Source organism: Glycine max, chromosome 15, assembly GCF_000004515.6.
Source record: "Glycine max cultivar Williams 82 chromosome 15, Glycine_max_v4.0, whole genome shotgun sequence".
In the NCBI taxonomy this organism is placed as follows: Eukaryota; Viridiplantae; Streptophyta; class Magnoliopsida; order Fabales; family Fabaceae; genus Glycine; species Glycine max.
Genome location: NC_038251.2, coordinates 38139091 through 38157896, shown reverse-complemented (window position 1 = coordinate 38157896; position 18806 = coordinate 38139091). Strand labels below are relative to the sequence as shown.

General features: G+C 39.2%; 1 protein-coding gene across 1 annotated transcript in view; it reads left to right on the top strand.

Moving 5' to 3' along the window:
- The window catches only part of LOC106796164 (uncharacterized), a 151694-nt gene extending 141534 nt beyond the window's left edge, over positions 1-10160 (top strand). The window contains exons 2-3 of the mRNA XM_026125936.1: positions 9575-10047; positions 10131-10160. Of these exons, the coding sequence (XP_025981721.1) occupies positions 9575-10047; positions 10131-10160 (503 nt within the window). The remainder of the gene's footprint in view (positions 1-9574; positions 10048-10130) is intronic.
- The last annotated feature ends 8646 nt before the right edge of the window (positions 10161-18806 follow it).

Below are 18806 nucleotides of genomic sequence, written 5' to 3'. Positions count from 1 at the left end.
TTCGTTCATGCGTCCTTAACCCACGAGTTTGGAGCCGTGCGTAGTGATTGCTTAGTGCAATTCTCCATTCTCAATCCTTTTTCGGAGCCCCATGAATTGCGTTTTCGTTCATGCGTCCTTGACCCATGAGTTTGGAGCCGTGCGTAGTGATTGCTTAGTGCAATTCTCCATTCTCAATCCTTTTTCGGAGACCCATGAATTGCATTTTCGTTCATGCGTCCTCCACCCACGAGTTCTGAGCCATGCGTAGTGATTGCTTAGTGCAATTCTCCATTCTCAACCCTTTTTCGGAGCCCCATGAATTGCGTTTTCGTTCATGCGTCCTTGACCCACGAGTTTGGAGCCGTGCGTAGTGATTGCTTTGTGCAATTCTCCATCCTCAAGCCTTTTTCGGATCCCCATGACTTACGTTATCGTTCATGCGTCCTCGACCCACAAGCTTGGAGCCATGCATTGTAATTGCTTAGTGCAATTCTCCATCCTCAACCCTTTTTCGGAGCCCCATGAACTGCGTTTTCGTTCATGCGTCCTTCACCCACGAGTTTGGAGCCATGCGTAGTGATTGCTTAGTGCAATTCTCCATCCTCAACCCTTTTTCGGATCCCCATGAATTGCGTTTTCATTCATGCGTCCTCCACCCACAAGTTTGGAGCCATGCGTAGCGATTTCTTAGTGCAATTCTCCATTCTCAATCCTTTTTCGGAGTCCCATGAATTGCGTTTTCATTCATGCGTCCTCCACCCCCGAGTTTGAAGCCATGCGTAGTGATTGCTTAGTGCAATTCTACATTCTCAATTCTTTTTTGGAGCCCCATCAATTGCGTTTTCGTTCATGCGCCCTCCACCCACGAGTTTGGAGCAATGCGTAGTGATTGCTTAGTTCAATTCTCCATTCTCAATCCTTTTTCGGAGCCCCATGAATTGCGTTTTCGTTCATGCGTCCTTAACCCACGAGTTTGGAGCCGTGCGTAGTGATTGCTTAGTGCAATTCTCCATTCTCAATCCTTTTTCGGAGCCCCATGAATTGCGTTTTCGTTCATGTGTCCTCCACCCACGAGGTTGGAGCATTGCGTAGTGATTGCTTAGTGCAAGTCTCCATCCTCAACCCTTTTTCGGAGCCCCATGAATTGCGTTTTCGTTCATGCGTCGTCCACCCACGAGTTTGGAGCCATGCGTAGTGATTGCTTAGGGCATCTCCATCTCAACCCTTTTTCGGAGCCCCATGAATTGCGTTTTCGTTCATGCGTCCTCCACCCACGAGTTTCGAGCCATGCGTAGTGATGGCTTAGTGCAATTCTCCATTCTCAATCTTTTTTTCAGACCCCCATGAATTGCGTTTTCGATCATGCGTCCTCCACCCACGAGTTTGGAGCCATGCGTAGTGATTGCTTAGTGCAATTCCCCATTCTCAATATTTTTTCGGAGCCCCATGAATTGCGTTTTCGTTCATGCGTCCTCCACCTACGAGTTTGGAGCCATGCGTAGTGATTGCTTAGTGCAATTCTCCATTCTCAATCCTTTTTCGGAGCCCCATGAATTGCGTTTTCGTTCATGCGTCCTTGTCCCACGAGTTTGGAGTCGTGCATAGTGATTGCTTAGTGCAATTCTCCATTCTCAATCCTTTTTTGGAGCCCCATCAATTGCGTTTTCATTCATGCGTCCTCCACCCACGAGTTTGGAGCCATGCGTAGTTATTGCTTAGTGCAATTCTCCATTCTCAACCCTTTTTCGGAACCCCATGAATTGCATTTTTGCTCATGCTTCCTCCACCCACGAGTTTGGAGCCATGCGCCGTAATGTGCTTAGTGCATTTCTCCATTCTCATTCCTTTTTCGGAGCCCCATGAATTGTGTTTTCGTTCATGCGTCCTCCACCCCCGAGTTTGGAGCCATGCGTAGTGATTTCTTAGTGCAATTGTCCATTCTCAATTCTTTTTTGGAGCCCCATGAATTGCGTTTTGGTTACGGGCCTCTGTCAGTCTTACAGGATGCCAGTCCCCCCAAGCAAGGTCATGCCATCGTGACATAGGTAAGTATGCACATCGCTTAACTGATATTTGATGTCATCCACTATTTGCAGGAATCGCGCCCACAAGACACCCAGTAGACTCGGAGGAGTCCAACAGGGCCCTGGGGTTTCTAGCTCTGGTTACGGGCCTTTGTTAGTCCTACATGGTGCACGTCCCCCCCAGCAAGGTCATAGGTAAGTATGCACATGGCTCAACTGATTTCTGATGTGATCTACTGTTTGCAGGGATCGCGCCCGCAATACACCCAGTGGACCCGGAGAAGTCCAATAGGGTCCTGGGGTTTCTAGCTCTGATTACGAGCCTCCGTCAGTTCTACGGAGTGCCCATCGCCCCCAGCAGGGTCATCAGCCCCTATTAACATGGCTTTCATCGAGAAGTACTGTGCCCCCAGGCTGGCGCAAGGTAAGGCATCACAGTAGCAGGCAACAGACGCACCGCCACCACCTCCAGAATCCACCTTAGCTCATCTACAAAGGCTAGAGCATTGCCTACGATACATGGCCGACCAGCAGGCACCCAACCACCGAAACAGGTACGAGCAGGTACTGGTTCCATGATCAACAAATCACCATCCCGCATCCGGCTCAAGACGTTAAAGAAGCGCTACTAGGAGGCAACCTAGTACCTTTTAAATTTATGCTTGTTGTTTGATCACCTTTGTTTCTCAAGTCATAGTAGGACACACCTAATTGCTCATGATCCTAGGAATTTAAATAAAACAAGCACAAGCTCAGAAGGTAGTCATACCTCACAAAATATATGTATGTGTGTTTAGGTAGTGAAAATACCTTAGATATGTATGTATGTAATTTAGGTAGCAAACAAATACCTCACAATATATATATATATATATGTGTGTGTGTGTGTGTGTGTGTGTGTGTGTGTGTGTGTGTGTGTGTGTGTGTGTGTGTGTGTGTGTGTGTGTGTGTGTGCGTATGTATGTTTAGGTAGCAAGATACCTTGGATACGCATGTACATAGCAAAAATACCTCACAAAAATATACATATGTTTAGGTAGCAAAATACCTCATAAAAAAAACAACAACAACAAAAAAGTAAAATAAAAATAAAACTGGTTAGCTAAAAAGCCAACATGCTTTTGAAAGGAAATGAACTTGCCATTTAGAACACGAGGTTTTTGAAGAAAAATATATATGTGATCACAGATATCAACTTTGTCAAAACAAAAAAAGAAATAATAATAATAATAATAAAATAATAAATAAATAAAAATACTTTGGTTAACTAAAAGCCGACATGTTTTGGGAAAGAAATAACTTCCAGCTTTTCTTTGAAAAAGATTCACCGATCAAAACAAAGGATTTTGTTGAAAACATGTGTATACACCTGAAGGGTGAATGCTGTGAAAACTTTCCCGAACACCCAAATGGGCTCAGATGAATGCATAAACTGATAAAGAGCATGTTTTGGAAACACTGGGTTGACTTAAATAGGAAAAATGAATCTTGAGCCCTAGTGTCACATGACCATAAAAACTTGATGCTTGAGTGTCCACATGGGTGCATGCAAGACCAGTTTTGCATAAAATTTCCAAATCATCATTGTTGCATGTGTGTCATGGAAATAATGTGGGACATCCCCTTTATCCCTGAACCGCTGGCCAAACCAACACCCAGACATATATCATGTCCAGCCGTTCTACACGCCTTGAGCCAAAATCCCAACTCACCATAAACCTTGACCCAGGGTGAGAATGTCCATCCTTGCCCTCGGAAGAAAATAAAAAAAAGAAGAGAAAGTCCCCGATCAAAGATTGGAGGAAAGCAAAAGAAGAAAATTCCCAATCAAAGGTTGGAAGAAAACAAAGAAAAAAAAAGAAAATTCCCAATCAAAGATTGTAAGAAAACAAAAGAAAAAAAAAAAGAAAGTTCCCGATCAAAGATTAGGAGAAAACAAAGAAAAAAAAAAGAAAATCCATGATCAAATACAATGAAAGAATTATACAGAAGGGTCTTCGGACAAGACAAATATCCAAACAATACGGAATAGTCACAACCAAATAAGGAAAGAAAGGAAACCACGACTTGAAGTGGTCCTCTCCCTTTGATTGCCAACCAAAATCCTGTGCGTCGGTGACTTTTTCGCCCTGCACTAAACAAAAACAGAAAAGGAAAAGGCCAAAACACTCAGAGCCAAATTCCCCTCCAAAAACATTATTCCCAGGAAAAAGTCCTATTGATCTATGATCACGCATGTAATCTTTGATTTGATAGGAAATGATTTGCAAAATCAAGTCATGACATATCTATGGTTCAGAATTAGGATAAAACACTTGCCTGTGTGAGATTGATACACTTTGAATGGTTTTGTTTCTATTTCAATTGGACCCAGTGTTTCCTCTAAATGGTCATTTAGAAATGAAACGCTAACATCCAAAATCTCATTTGTGGTTATGAGAAAATTTTATCAGCATACTCTCCTTTCCCAATAGACACATTGTTTTTCACCAAAAATTATATGTTGCTCTGATCAGTTGGAGGTTTTGTTTCTTTACTAAAGCATGTTCACATTTTAGTGAAAGAACACCGAGACTATTTTAGTCTCACAAAAGCAAGAACTACGTAGGTTTGAGTTCCTCATCACAAATTGAGGATACGTAGGAGCAAGAGCCCCACTTTTGTTGACCACCCCACCTTTTGCTATCGTAAGACTCAAAGCCCGATAGCATGCAGTGACTAACATCGTCATCTGCACCTTTTGTCAACCAAAGGCAAGCGAGCTCATTGACACGCAGAGACTAACGTCGTCTTCTGCACCTTTTGTCATCTAGAGACGGTGAGTCCGATGACATGTGGGAGTACCTTATGGTTATCTGCACATTTCTATTAATCCTGTCACTTGATGTCAGGTGGCAGGAGGAGATACCCGAGTTGTTATCCGTACAAAGACAACTTTTGTTAATCCTGACCAGTGAAGTCAGGTGGCATGCGGGGGTACCTTATGGTTATTCGCACCTTTTGTCAACCAGAGGCAAGCGAGCCCGTTGACACGTAAAGACTAACATCGTCATCTGCACCTTTTGTCAACCAGAGGCATGCAAGCCCGTTGACACACAGAGACTAATGTCGTCTTCTGCACCTTCTGTTAATCCAAACCCGTGAAGTCATGTGGCAGGCGGAGATACCCCAAGTGGTTATCCATACTAACACACTTCTGTTAATCCTAACCCATGAAGTCAGGTGGCAGGCGAAAATACCCCAAGTGGTTATCCATACACACACACACAGTTCTGCTACCCCGACCTATGAGAAGTCAGGTAGCATGCGGAGACGCCCTATACAGTAATTCGCACTCATTTCGAAGACAAAATGTCTTCAGTCATTGCATGCCTTCAAAGGCGACAATGACCCTCATTTACATTTCGAAGACGACAATGTCTTCAGTCATTGCATGCCTTCAAAGGCGACAATGTCCTCATCTACATGTCGAAGACGATAATGTCTTCAGTCATTTCATGCCTTCAAAAGGCAACAATGTCTTCATTTGCATTTCGAAGACGACAATGTCTTCACCTCAAAAACTTCAATATCCTTTTTCCCTGTGCTTTCTAGGACTCGACGTCCTCTGTTTGTACGCTTTAAAAAAAAGGGAGAGTGAAAATGAAAATGAAAATGAATTAAACGAGAAAAGAAGGAATTTCAATATCTTCATGCCTTCACGGGTTTTTCTGCCTTGATTTGCGCTAGTGGCCGGTCGGGTAAAGATTCAGCTTGAACGAAATTAGTGTCTTATCTTTACTTCCCTTTTATCTCCAATAAAAGATAAGTAAAGAGGGGTAACTTTCATACCCTAATTTCGTCCGGGGACCATTATTTGTTGGCATGGGACCTTCTCTTGACCACCTCAAAATGTTTAACACCCATCATTGTGTAATCTGTAAAGTCTCGCAATATTCCGAAACTCAAAACAAGCATCATTGTGCAATCCGTAAAGTTCTGCAACATTCCGGAAGTCAAAAAGAGCATTGTTGCGTAATCTTTAAAGTCCCGCAAACATTCTGGAGGGCAAAAAGAGTATCGTTGCGTAATTCGTAAAGTTCCAAGATGTTTCGGGAAGAAACCGGTCAAAAACACGAAAATGGGAGTGTATTTAGCAACGTTGGGTGTGTGTAAATAAATTGTTACACTCTAATTTCATTCGAGGACCATTGTTGATCACTTTGGAAGGCTTAACACTCATCACGGTGGAATCCGAAAAGTTTCGTGAGATTTTGGAAAGAAAACAGCCAAAACCACAAAAACGGGGGGGGGGGGGGGGGATTTCGGAAACCTTGGGTAAGCATATTTCACTTGATATTGGTGAAAGGGAAGAGGAAAAATAAGAAAATCAAGTCTTATATGCTTTCGTAAGGCTTCCGTAAATTTTCCGTAAATTACGAAAAGGGTGGTGAACTTATCAAGATTAGGGTGCAAATAGCAATTTTCAAATTTTCAAATCTGGGCCCTTCCAAAACATTTTGGAAGCTGGGTTACTCAAGGAGGAAGCAACCCAGCTTGCCTGGGCGAGTTGGGCGGCAACCTCCTCCCCCTTTTTCCTATAAATAGGCGAAGGGAGGCTATTCCATGGGGTCCCTAACCCCTATGCTATGCATTTCAGTTGTTTTGGGTGAAAAAAGTTGTTTCCGTGAAGAAAATCCAAGTCGAGGGGCTTCCGCAACGCTTCTGAGACGTTTCCATGAGCAAATCTGTGAAGGTTTTCCGCCATTCTTCATCCATTCTTCGTTCTTCAACCGGTAAGTTTTCGAATCCGAGACTTTCAATTCCTTTCTTGTTTTGTTGGCTTTCATCTTTACTTCGTTCACTTTCGGTTTTCTTTTCTTCCGTTTTTAACGAGCTTTAACCGATCGTTTAAGTCGTTATCCCGCCTAATAAATGATAAAATGAATTTCAACCGATCATTTGCGTTGTAATCTCGTTTAATCACTGTTAAAGCAAAATCTAACCAATCGTTCACACTGTAACCACGGTTAAACCAAAAAAAGGAAAAATAATAATAAAATAATCAAAATATCTTGAAATAATAATAATAAAATAATCAAAATATCTTTGAATAAAATAATCAAAAAAATCAATCGGACGCTTTTCTTTGGAAGTTTCCTTGAATGAATTGACTAATAACCAAAGTGAAACTAAAGCTAAAATCAACCCACAAATCAAGGTTTGTCCGCAAAAATCACTAAAAACCATTTTAAGGTCCAACGCCTTAAACGGTCATCTTTGCTTTTATTGGTTAACATGGACCATTCAAAAGCATAAAATCAACATGTAACTTTACCGCTTTTGCAAGAACTATGTAGGTCTGATTTCCTCATCGCAATTGAGGATACGTAGGATCAAAAGCCCCACTTTTGTCGACCACCCCAAGAGATCGTTAATGGTCCAACGCCTTAACGTTTCTCCCCCTTTCAAAAATCAAAAAATCGTTTAATGGTCCAATTCCTAAAAATGACTTTTGTTCGGTTAAAATGTATCTTGCGAAAAAAAGATAAAAATAACTTAACCAACGTTTAGTTCTAAAAGAATTACGTAGGTCTGATTTCCTCATCGCAATTGAGGATACGTAGGAGCGAGGGAAACACCCTTGTCGACCACACCAAAATTAAAAACATAAAAAGCATAAAAAGACATAAAAACATAAAAATCATAAAAAAACATAAAAACATGAAAAGGGAAAATAAAACAAATTGAAGACATGATATTGCACATCTGATTAAAGGTTGACGTCCCTTGTGACGGACGTGTGGGGTGCTAATACCTTCTCCGTGCGTAAAAATAACTCCCGAACCTTTCACACTTAAAGTTCGTAGACTACACCTTTCCGATTTTTTCGACGTTTTCCTCGAATAAACATTGGTGACGACTCCGCGCATTTTCCTCTCATGGAAGACGCGCCCGTGAGCCCCACGTCGCCCTCCCGCCGAAGGGTAGGTTGCGACATGCATCATGTAGGAAAGTTAGAAAACAAAAAAAAAGTTCAACAACAAGATTACTTCTAGGAATTGATTTAGAACATGTTATGAACTAAATAACATGCATAATTAGACTCAAAATTCAAAAGATAGGCTAAGAATGACAAGAATACACAAACAAATGTATCTACAATTCAATCAACAAAATAAAATTTCAACACAAACTTAGAACATAATGTGACAATTACTATGACTAAACATGACTCTAAGACAACATGGATTAAGTGATTTACACTTAGATTTTTGTGTTTTTTTTTCTAATCAATATTTTGGAAGAAAATTTAGATTTTACGGTTCAGCACAAGAATATTATGACTGAAAAATTATAAAACCTAAAATCAACACAAAAACATGATTCAAGAGTAGATTTATAAAATTTGAACCATAGAAATGCAAGAACAAGTGTAGATCTAAGATTTAATCGATTTGTTTTTTTTAATCTACTCTAAACAGCCCCAAACCACAAGACAATGGAGGATATACATGGAGAATAAGATGAATAACAAGGAATTAAAGTGAATTGACCAAACAAAAAGATAGAGGAAGCAAAAGAACATCACCTAGATGAAGATGCTCTTGATACCACATGATGTAAGCTCCATTGGAGCTTGTAGGCCTAGGATCTTCTTCATCAATGGATTCCTTTGCTTCTTGGAAGATGAATGGCAGTAGAATGGAGAAGGAAGAGAGAGAAGAGATGCCACTTCAAGGAGAAGATGAGTCTAGAAGAAGCTCACCACTATAGGAGGCCATGGATAAGAGCTTGGAGGAAGAAGGAGATGAATGAAGGGAGAGGGAGAGAAAAACACGAAATATTGTGATCTAAGAGAGCTCTGAAATCTGAAGTTTAATTTTCAAATGATCAAAGTTGAAAAAAATGCACACACATGGCCTCTATTTATAGCCTAAGTGTCACACAAAATTGGAGGGAAATTTGAATTTCTATTCAAATTTCACTTGAATTTGAAATTGAATTTGTGGAGCCAAAATTTCACTAATTATGATTAGTGAATTTTAGCTATGGTTCAGCCCACTAATCCAAGATCAAGTCCAAGATTCTCCACTAAGTGTGCTTAGGTGTCATGAGACATGTAAAGCATGAAGGACATGCACAAAGTGTGACTATATGATGTGGCAATGGGGTGTAGCAAGCAAATCCTCACCTCCCCCCTCTAAAATTTAATTGGATTGGGCTTCTCCCAATTCAATTGAATTTATTTCCAACCGCACACATCAAATATTCACTTAATGCATGTGAAATTACAAAATTACCCCTAATATAAAACTAGTCTAGGTGCCCTAAAATACAAGGGCTGAAAAATCCTACATTTCTAGGGTACCTTACCTATATTATGGAGCCCTAAATACAAGGCCAAAAAATAATGAAACCTCAATCGAATATGTACAAAGATAAGCGGGCTCATACTTAGCCCATGGGCCCGAAATCTACCCTAAGGCTCATGAGAACCCTAGGGCCTTCTCTTGCATCTCCAGTCCAATCTTCTTAGAGTCTTTTATCCAATGCCCTTGTGACCCATAGCGGTCGCGTCTTCATAGCACCTGACCCATCGGTGCAACCCACAAATACCAAAGGAAAAGCAAAGGTGGTCGCAGAAGAGACCAACGAAGCGAGCCCCACTCTGGATGAGGATGTTTTGGCCAGGAGATTCGCTGAGAAAGGAGGAGACTTCGATGAAAAGAAAGTGTCCATGGAAGAAGCCAACGAGTTCCTCCGGATCATTCAACAGAGTGAGTTCAAAGTGATTAAGCAACTCAACAAGACCCCAGCTAGGGTCTCTCTGTTAGAGCTACTCATGAATTCCGAACCTCACCAGGTGTTATTGGTTAAAGTTTTAAATGAGGCCCACATGGCCCAAGATATCTTTGTGGAAGGCTTCGAGGGCATCATCAGCAATATCACGGCTAATAACTACCTCACCTTCACCGAGGAGGAGATCCCTGTCGAAGGGCTGGGACACAATATGGTCCTACACGTGTCCGTTAAGTGTATGGACCACATTGTGGCTAAGGTACTCATCAACAATGGCTCATCGCTTAATGTCATGCCTAAGAGTGCACTGAACAAGCTGCCTTTCAACGTGTCACATCTAAGGCTGATCTCCATGATAGTACGGGCTTTTGACGGCACCCGCCAAAATGTTATAGGGGAGATGATCTCCAAGTTCAAATCGGACCCCGCACTTGCCAGATCACCTTCCAAGTGATGGACATTAATCCGACATATAGCTGTCTTTTGGGTCAGCCGTGGATTTACTCGGTTGGGGTGGTCCCTTTGACGCTCCACCAAAAATTGAAGTTCATGGTGGAAGGGCGTTTAGTCATTGTCTCAAGGGAAGAGGACATTTTAGTAAGCTGCCCTTCTTCTATGTCGTATGTTGAAGCCGCAGAAGAATCCTTGGAGACGACTTTTCAATCCTTTGAGGTAGTGAGCAATGCTTCGATGGAATCCCTCTCGATGCGACCCTGCATGTCAGACACCATGATGATGGTGGCCTATGTGATGTTAGGACATGGGTATAAGCCTGGAATGGGTTTTGTTGGATCAAGTGGCCTCAAAATAATTAAGAAGGAGGGGGATTGAATTAATTATTAATGTGCCTCGACTAATTAAAATTTATCCTTAATGTTACTAGATTCAATTAGGCTTTTACTACTAAGTTAAGAAAGTAAAGAACAATAACTTAACCAAAAGTAAAGCGGTAATTAAAAGTACACAGTGGAAATTAAAGAGTGTAGGGAAGAAGAAGACAAACACAAGATTTATACTGGTTCAGCAACAACCCGTGCCTACATCCAGTCCCCAAGCAACCAACGGTTCTTGAGATTTCTTTCAACCTTGTAAAATACTTTACAATCCAAAGATCCACAAGGGATATACCCTCCCTTGTTCTCTTTGAACAACCAAGTGGATATACCCTCCATTTGAACTGATCCAGAAGAGATGTACCCTTTCTTGTTCTTAGTATAACAACCCAAGTAGATGTACCCTCTACTTGTGCCACAAAGGATGTACCCTCCAATGTGTTAGGACAAATAATTCTCAGGCGATTAGTCCTTTGAATCTTTGTAAGGGGAAACAAAAGATATCTCAGGCGGTTAGTCCTTTGAAATCTTTTGTTTAAGGGAAAGGGAAGAATCAAAAGAATTCTCAAGCGGTTAGTCCTTTGAATTCTCTTGGAAAGAGAGAAGGGAGACACAAAAGAATTCTAGTGGTTAGTCCTTCTATTCTTTTGGCAAAGGGAGAAGAGAGACACAAAAGAATTCAGGCGGTTAGTTCTTCTATTCTTTTGGCAAAGGGAGAAGAGAAGAAAAGATAGCACACTTTTGTTTTCTGCAGAATTTTCACTTGCAGAAAAACAAGGTTTGGAAAAACAAAACTTAGAAAGCTTTTTGACAAAGGAAGAACAAGAAGAGAGATGAGTAGAAAGGAGTTCTTAGAAGTTTCTCAAAAATTGTTAAAGAGTTGTAAAAGTTCTATTGAATGCAAGTCAAGGTCTTACTTTTATAGACTCTTCATGTCTGGTCAAGAAAACCATTGGAAGAGTTATAACCTTGAGAAAATCATGTCAAGAGTTACAACTTTTGACCTTTTATTCAAAAGTTATTGTTGGATCAAGTGGCCTCAGAATAATTAAGAAGGAGGGGGTGAATTAATTATTCCTAAACCTTTACTAATTAAAAATTACTCTTCTAAGGCTTTTACTAAATTGTTAAGAGAATGAGGAGTAGAAGAGAAATTTAACAGAAAGTAAAAGCGGAAATTAAATGCACAGTGGAAAGTAAAAGAGTAGGGAAGAAGGAGACAAACACACAAGAGTTTTTATACTGGTTCGGTAACAACCCGTGCCTACATCCAGTCCCCAAGCGACCTGTGGTCCTTGAGATTTCTATCAACCTTGTAAAAATCCTTTTACAAGCAAAGATCCACAAGGGATGTACCCTCCCTTGTTCTCTTTGAACCTAGTGGATGTACCCTCCACTAAAACTGATCCACAAGAGATGTACCCTCTCTTGTTCTCAGTCAACAACCCAAGTAGATGTACCCTCTACTTGTACCACAAAGGATGTACCCTCCAATGTGTTAAGACAAAGATCTCAGGCGGCTAAACCTTTGATACTTTGTGAATGGGGATACAAAAGAATTCTCAGGCGGTTAGTCCTTTGAACACTATTGTATTAGGGAATGGAAAGAATCAAAAGAATTCTCAGACTGTGTCGTTTTGAATTCTTTGACAAGGGAGAAGGGAGACACAAAAGAATTCAGGCAGTTAGTCCTTTGTTCTTTTGGAAAAGGAAGAAGAGACACACAAAAAGAATTCAGGCGGTTAGTCCTTGGCGAATTCTTTTTGGCAAAGGGAGAAGAGAATGAAAAGATGAATAACACAAGTTTTCAAGGTTTAGAAAACCAGAAAACTTCAGAAAGCTTTTGGTACAAAGAAGAAGAAGAAGTTCAAAGAGATTCAAGGTTTGTAAAAGATTGATTGAATAAGTATTCAAGATTCTTGAAATGCAAAACAAAGCCTTGCTTTTATAGACTCTTCATGTCTGGTCAAGACAACCATTAGAAGAGTTATGACTTTTAGAAAAACTTAAAAAACCAATTTGAAAAAGTCAAAAACTATTTGAAGAGTTACATCTTTTGATTTTATTCAGAAACAATCACTGGTAATCGATTACCAAATCAGTGTAATCGATTACACAAAGCTTTTATGTGAAAGGATGTGACTCTTCACATTTGAATTTGAATTTCAACGTTCAAAGGCACTGGTAATCGATTACCAAAACATTGTAATCAATTACAGCTTTTTGAAATTAATTGGAACGTTGTAAATTCAATTTGAAAACTTTTTCGAAACAATTTTGCTACTGGTAATCGATTACAACAATCTGGTAATCGATTACCAGAGAGTAAAAACTCTTTGGTAAACATGTTTTGAGAAAAATCATGTGCTACTCAATTTTTGAGAAAAACTTTTCATACTTATATTGATTAAGCCTTCTCTAGATTCTTGAATCTTGAGTCTTGAATCTTGAGATCTTGAACCTTGAATCTTGATTCATGACTCTTAACTTTTCTCTTGAGTCTTGAATTCTTCTTGATTCTATATTGAACTCTTGAATTGTTCTTGATTCACTTGAGTTGTTCTTTGATTGATCTTTGAGCTTTTTGTCATCACCTTTGTCATCATCTTTTGTTATCATCATTGTTATCATCAAAACACCTTTGAATCACCTTTGATTCACCATGAAACTTTTCTTCCACAGTTATCACTGGTAATCAATTACCATAATCATGTAATCGATTACACAATGCATTTTATGAAAAGTTGTGACTCTTCACAATTGGATTTGAATTCCAACGTTCAGATACACTGGTAATCGATTACCAATATAGTGTAATCGATTACACTATTTGAAAAATATTTTGGAATGTTGCAAATAAGTTAAAACCATTTTGAAATCAAATTTGGTCACTGGTAATCGATTACCAGAGAGTAAATACTCTGGTAACTCAGAAAATTTTTGAGAAAACTCTTTTGTAAAACAAAAATGTGCTATGTTTGGATATTTTGAAAAAAAATACTTCCCTTGTGAAGTCTTGACTGTTGCTTCTCGATTTCTTCTCTTGAATCTTGAAATCAACTTCTCTTGAATCTTGATCTTGATTGTTCTTGAATCTTGAAACTTAATTGTTCTTGAATCTTGATTCTTTGAGACTTGATTCTTGAAGTCTGATTCTTTGCAACTTGCTTAACTCTTGATTCTTTGGCATCATCAAAATAATCTTGCAAGTCATTGCTTCCATAATCTCCCCCTTTTTTATGATGAAAATTTTGAAATCAAGAGGATACATACAAGTTTTGTTCTACCGTTCACTCATCTCTTTCTCCCCCTTTCTTTTTGAATTTATGCTTAATTTTAAAGCTTTGAAAATATAATATCTTGATTTCTAAAATGCCCATTTTTCTCTCCCCCTTTGGCAACATCAAAAAGGCCAAAGTGCATAAAACATGAATAATTTAATCATACACAAAGCATAATTTGTAAAACAAACATAAAAGATTCTAAAACATACATAAAGCAAAACATGAATAAAACCAAATTGAAATGCAAACCACTTAGTCATATATCACAAACCATAAATATCATGTTCAGTCATACTAAGCAAATATTAAAAGAAATACTAAGTGTTCAAATGTTATAATAATATAGCCAAATACACGGCTAGAAATCAAAATACTATTAATAATAGTAATGTCTAAACTGATGGTGGTGGTGGAGGTAAATCAAGGCAGTCGCGAATAATGGTGACATCTTCTTCAACCTTTGTGATCCTTGAGTCCATTTCATCGAATCGCGTGTCCACTTGTCATTCCAAAGCATCAAACCTCTCACCAACATAGGTTTGAAGTCCATTAAACCTGTCTAAAATACTCTGAAGGAGAGAAGAGTCCCCTTCAACTGGTAATTGCCCTTCATCATCATTTGGTTGAGCACCCTTTTTTACCCAAGATCCATCACACTCTTTGCGGTAACCAAAGGACGCAACCATAGCAGCATCGATCAAGAAAGATCTCTTGATTGGAACATACGGTTCATAATCAAGAGGGATGTTAAAATGTTGAAGGAAAAGAGTGACTAAATGAGGATAAGGCAAAGGAGCATTTAATCGCAATGCCTTATGCATGCGATATCGGACTAGGTGTGCCCAATCAATTTGTCGACCGGTATGAAAGGCCCACATGACTATAAGATCTGCTTCAGAAACTTGTGCAAGGTTTGAAGATCTTGGGAGTAAGATACGAACAATAAGATAGTGAAGGATGCGGCTTTCAAGAGCCAATGAACCGGCAAGCAGCCTTCCGGTCATATCCGCTTGGTTGGTGCAAACCAACCGTCGGACATCATGCACAAAAAAATCAAACTTCCAATCATCGTCCAGTGCACCTTCAAATGGTACACCGTCACTAGACAATTGGGTCAAATCATAGAAGAGGGATTGGTCAATGACCATCTTTATCCCATAAACCTCAGAAATCAAGGTACTTTCTTGAATTTCAAGGTTAGAATAAAAAGCTTTTACCAATTCAAAATACACAGACAGTTTTAAAGAGATAAAAGGAATGAGATTTAAGTTTTGAAATGCTTGAATGCATTCGAAACTCTCATTAGAAAAGAAATCCATATCTATGAAGTTAGGGTCAATGATAGAACGAGAGGAGAAGAGGTTTGTGTATCGTATACATTGTTCTTTTGATAAGAACAATGAGGATGAGGAAATGGAGGAAGGAATTGGAGTATCCTGAGCCTCGGAGTGTCGTTGGCTTCTACTTGAAGAACCTTTGCGCTTCTTTGATGGTTCCACCATTAGAGAGACTTATTCGAAATTTCAATCAGTTGAAATGAAAGAGAATGAAAAAAGATGAATTTTGGGCTTTGTGCGACGTGATTTGGATAAGAAATGAGTAAGTTATGGTAGAAATACGAATTGGGAATGAGGGTTCGGGAGAGGAATGAGAGGTTTCAGATTTCATATTTTGAAATCTGAATTTATAGGAGTAGGGACGCGTTGTAATCGATTACAACATTCGATAATCGATTACACTCTTTCTGACTGTCTGTAATCGATTACAATATTGTAGTAATCGATTACCAGAGAACATTTTAGCAAAACTAAATGTTGAATGACATCTTAGGGTGAAAGGATTTGAGAGGGGGTCAAAATACTTTTATATCTAAAAACTCTTAAATGAAAATAAATATATATAACATAATAGATTTTTGAAAAAGCTTTATGAATGACATTTAAGCAAGTAAATCACATATCATACAAAAAATAATGTAAGAATCATAGGCACTATCAAGTATTTGTTTTAATAATAAACTTCATGCTTCGAGAAAGAAAATAACTCAATTAAACAAATAACAATCAATCAAGACAAACAAATATTTTTTTTAGTCATCATATAAACAAGTTTAATTGAAAGGAAAATTTCAACCAACTTAATTTAAAAGAGAATGGTTTTGATGTTACCTTTTTCATGATTCAAGTGCTTAGATCTTTGAAGATGGAAGTTAGCCTTTTGTTTTTCTTACTTAAACTTCTTGAGAGATGTTCTCATCACTTTCATAGTCCTTGGATAGAAGATTGATCTCCTTCTCTGAACCATCGGATGAGTCATTGTCATCCCAAGCAATATATGCCTTCTTGGATCTTCTTTCTTTATAGCTTTTCTTCTCATTCTTCTCGGGCCATGACTCATTTGAGGGGCAGTTTGCCTTTATGTGACCGGGTTGATTACACTTATAGAATTTAAGTGTAGGAGAAACTTCTTGGGATCTCTTCCCATTGTTGAAGTTATGGCTTCTCTCCATTCTTCTATTTTTGACGAATTTATGAAACTTCTTCATAAAGAGTGAGAAGTCCTCTTCATCATCAAATTCTTCTTCTTCTTCTTCTTGCATTGAAGATGAGGCTTTGAGTGCTATGCTTCTTTTCCTTTTTTCGGTCTCTTCATTTTGGTTGAGACGTTGAAGTTCCATTTCATGTTCCTACAATTTTCCAAATAAAGTGGCAAGAGACATAGAGGAAAGATCTTTACTTTCAGAAATGGCAGTTACCTTGGGCTGTCATTCCCTACTTAAGCATCTTAAAACTTTATTAATTAAATCTTCATTAGGGAAGGTTTTTCCTAAGGAGGCAAGATGATTGACTATGTGTGTGAATCTTTTTTGCATAATTTGGATGTTCTCATTAGGGTTCATCCTAAATAATTCATATTCATGTGTAAGGGTATTGATTCTAGATCTTTTCACATCAGTGGTGCCTTCATGTGTAAGTTGGAGAGTATCCCACATCTCCTTTGCATTTGAATAGTTTGACACTCTAAAATATTCATTTATTCCTAGGGCAGACGTAATAATGTTTTTGGCTTTAAGATTATATTGGATTCTTCTTCTATCTTCTTCAGTCCATTTATCTCTAGGTTTTTTTGTTGTTGTGCTAGTGCTTGCATCTACTATGGTGGGTACATAAGGTCCTATTTCTATTGCTTCCCAAATGTTTAAATCTATGGCTTCAATAAAGATTTGCATTCAGGTTTTCCAATAGTGGTAACCCTCACCATTAAAGATAGGTGGCCTATGGATGGAGTTTCCTTCAAGAAACAGAGAATTTGAGGATGATGAAGCTTGCTTGTGGAGCTTCTATGGAGGCTGGATCTTTGAGCTTCAATGAGGTCCTTTAATGGTGATTTTCCACCATGGAGATGTAGCGGAAGACAAAGGAGAAGAGGTAAGAGGCGGCGCCATCCACTAGGGAATAAGCCTTGGAAGAAGGAGCTTCACCACCAAGATGAGTCTGCGATAAGAAGCTTGGAGAGGATGCTTCAATGGAGGAAAAGAAAAAGGGAGAGAAAGAGAGAGGGGGGAGCACGAAATTGAAGGAAGAAAAAGAGAGAGAAGTTGAACTTTGAGTTATGTCTCACAAGACTCTCATTCATCAAAGTTACAACAAGTGTTACACATGCTTCTATTTATAGACTAGGTAGCTTCCTTGAGAAGCTTTCTTGAGAAAACTTCCTTGAGAAGCTTCTTTGAGAAAACTTCCTTGAGAAGCTAGAGCTTAGCTACACACACCCCTATAATAACTAACCTCACCTCCTTGAGAAGCTTCCTTGAGAAGATTCCTAAAGAAGCTAGAGCTTAGCTACACATACCTCTCTAATAGCTAAGCTTACCTCCTTGAGATGAGAAGCTAGAGCTTAGCTACACACCCCCTATAATAGCTAAGCTCACCCCATGACAAAAAAAACATGAAAATACAAAAAAAAGTCCTTACTACAAAGACTACTCAATAGAATGGCCAAAATAGAAGGCCCAGACGAAGGAAAAACCAATTCTAATATTTACAAAGATAATTGGGCTCATACTTAGCCCATGGGCTCGAAATCTACCCTAAGGCTCATGAGAACCCTCGGGCCTTCCCTTGGATCTCTAGCCCAATCTACTTGGATTCTTCTACCCAATTCCCTTGCGGGGTAGGATTGCATCATTCCCTCCACCTTGGAAAGGATTTGACCTCAAATCCCGAGGTTCTTCATACTCTGGGCTCCTTCCCTCAACACCTGTAAAAAGAACAAAAACATATGTATTAGTGGTGTTCGGTATGTTGAAGTAAGGTAAGGTCTGAAAACCCATTTCCTGGGCATCTTCCCATGAAGGAACATGGTTTCTCACCACCTCAAGTATAGAAAAATATGGGACAAACCTTTGGTAAAAGTTTGTTAAGTCATGGAAGCCCCAAATTTTTCTTATACTTGGTGGAGTGGACAACTCAGGAATGACCTTTATTCTCTTAGGGTTCATGGGAACCCCTTGATCACTATTTGAAAAATTAAGAAAAGTAACGCAATAAAACATACCTTTTTCTGTATTTTCATATTGATTATTCCTACCAAAAAGTATGAGAAACCTAAGGTATCCCATATGAGTACCTAAGTCTGTATTGAAACTAAAAATAAGAACAAACCTACCTAATGGGTCCCTATGTACACACACCATGAAGATGTTAGGTGTACAAGTGATTTTACAAAAGAGGGTTGCACCACTCAAAACATTCATCATACCACCTATTTTAGGGACTTGGTGCCTAATAATACCTATTTTGGGCACCAACAAAGCACAAGGATTTAAGCTCTTGCGAACCAAACCCTCATCCAACAACTTCTTTACTTGAGGAATAAACTCAAGCCCAAGAGGTGTGGCA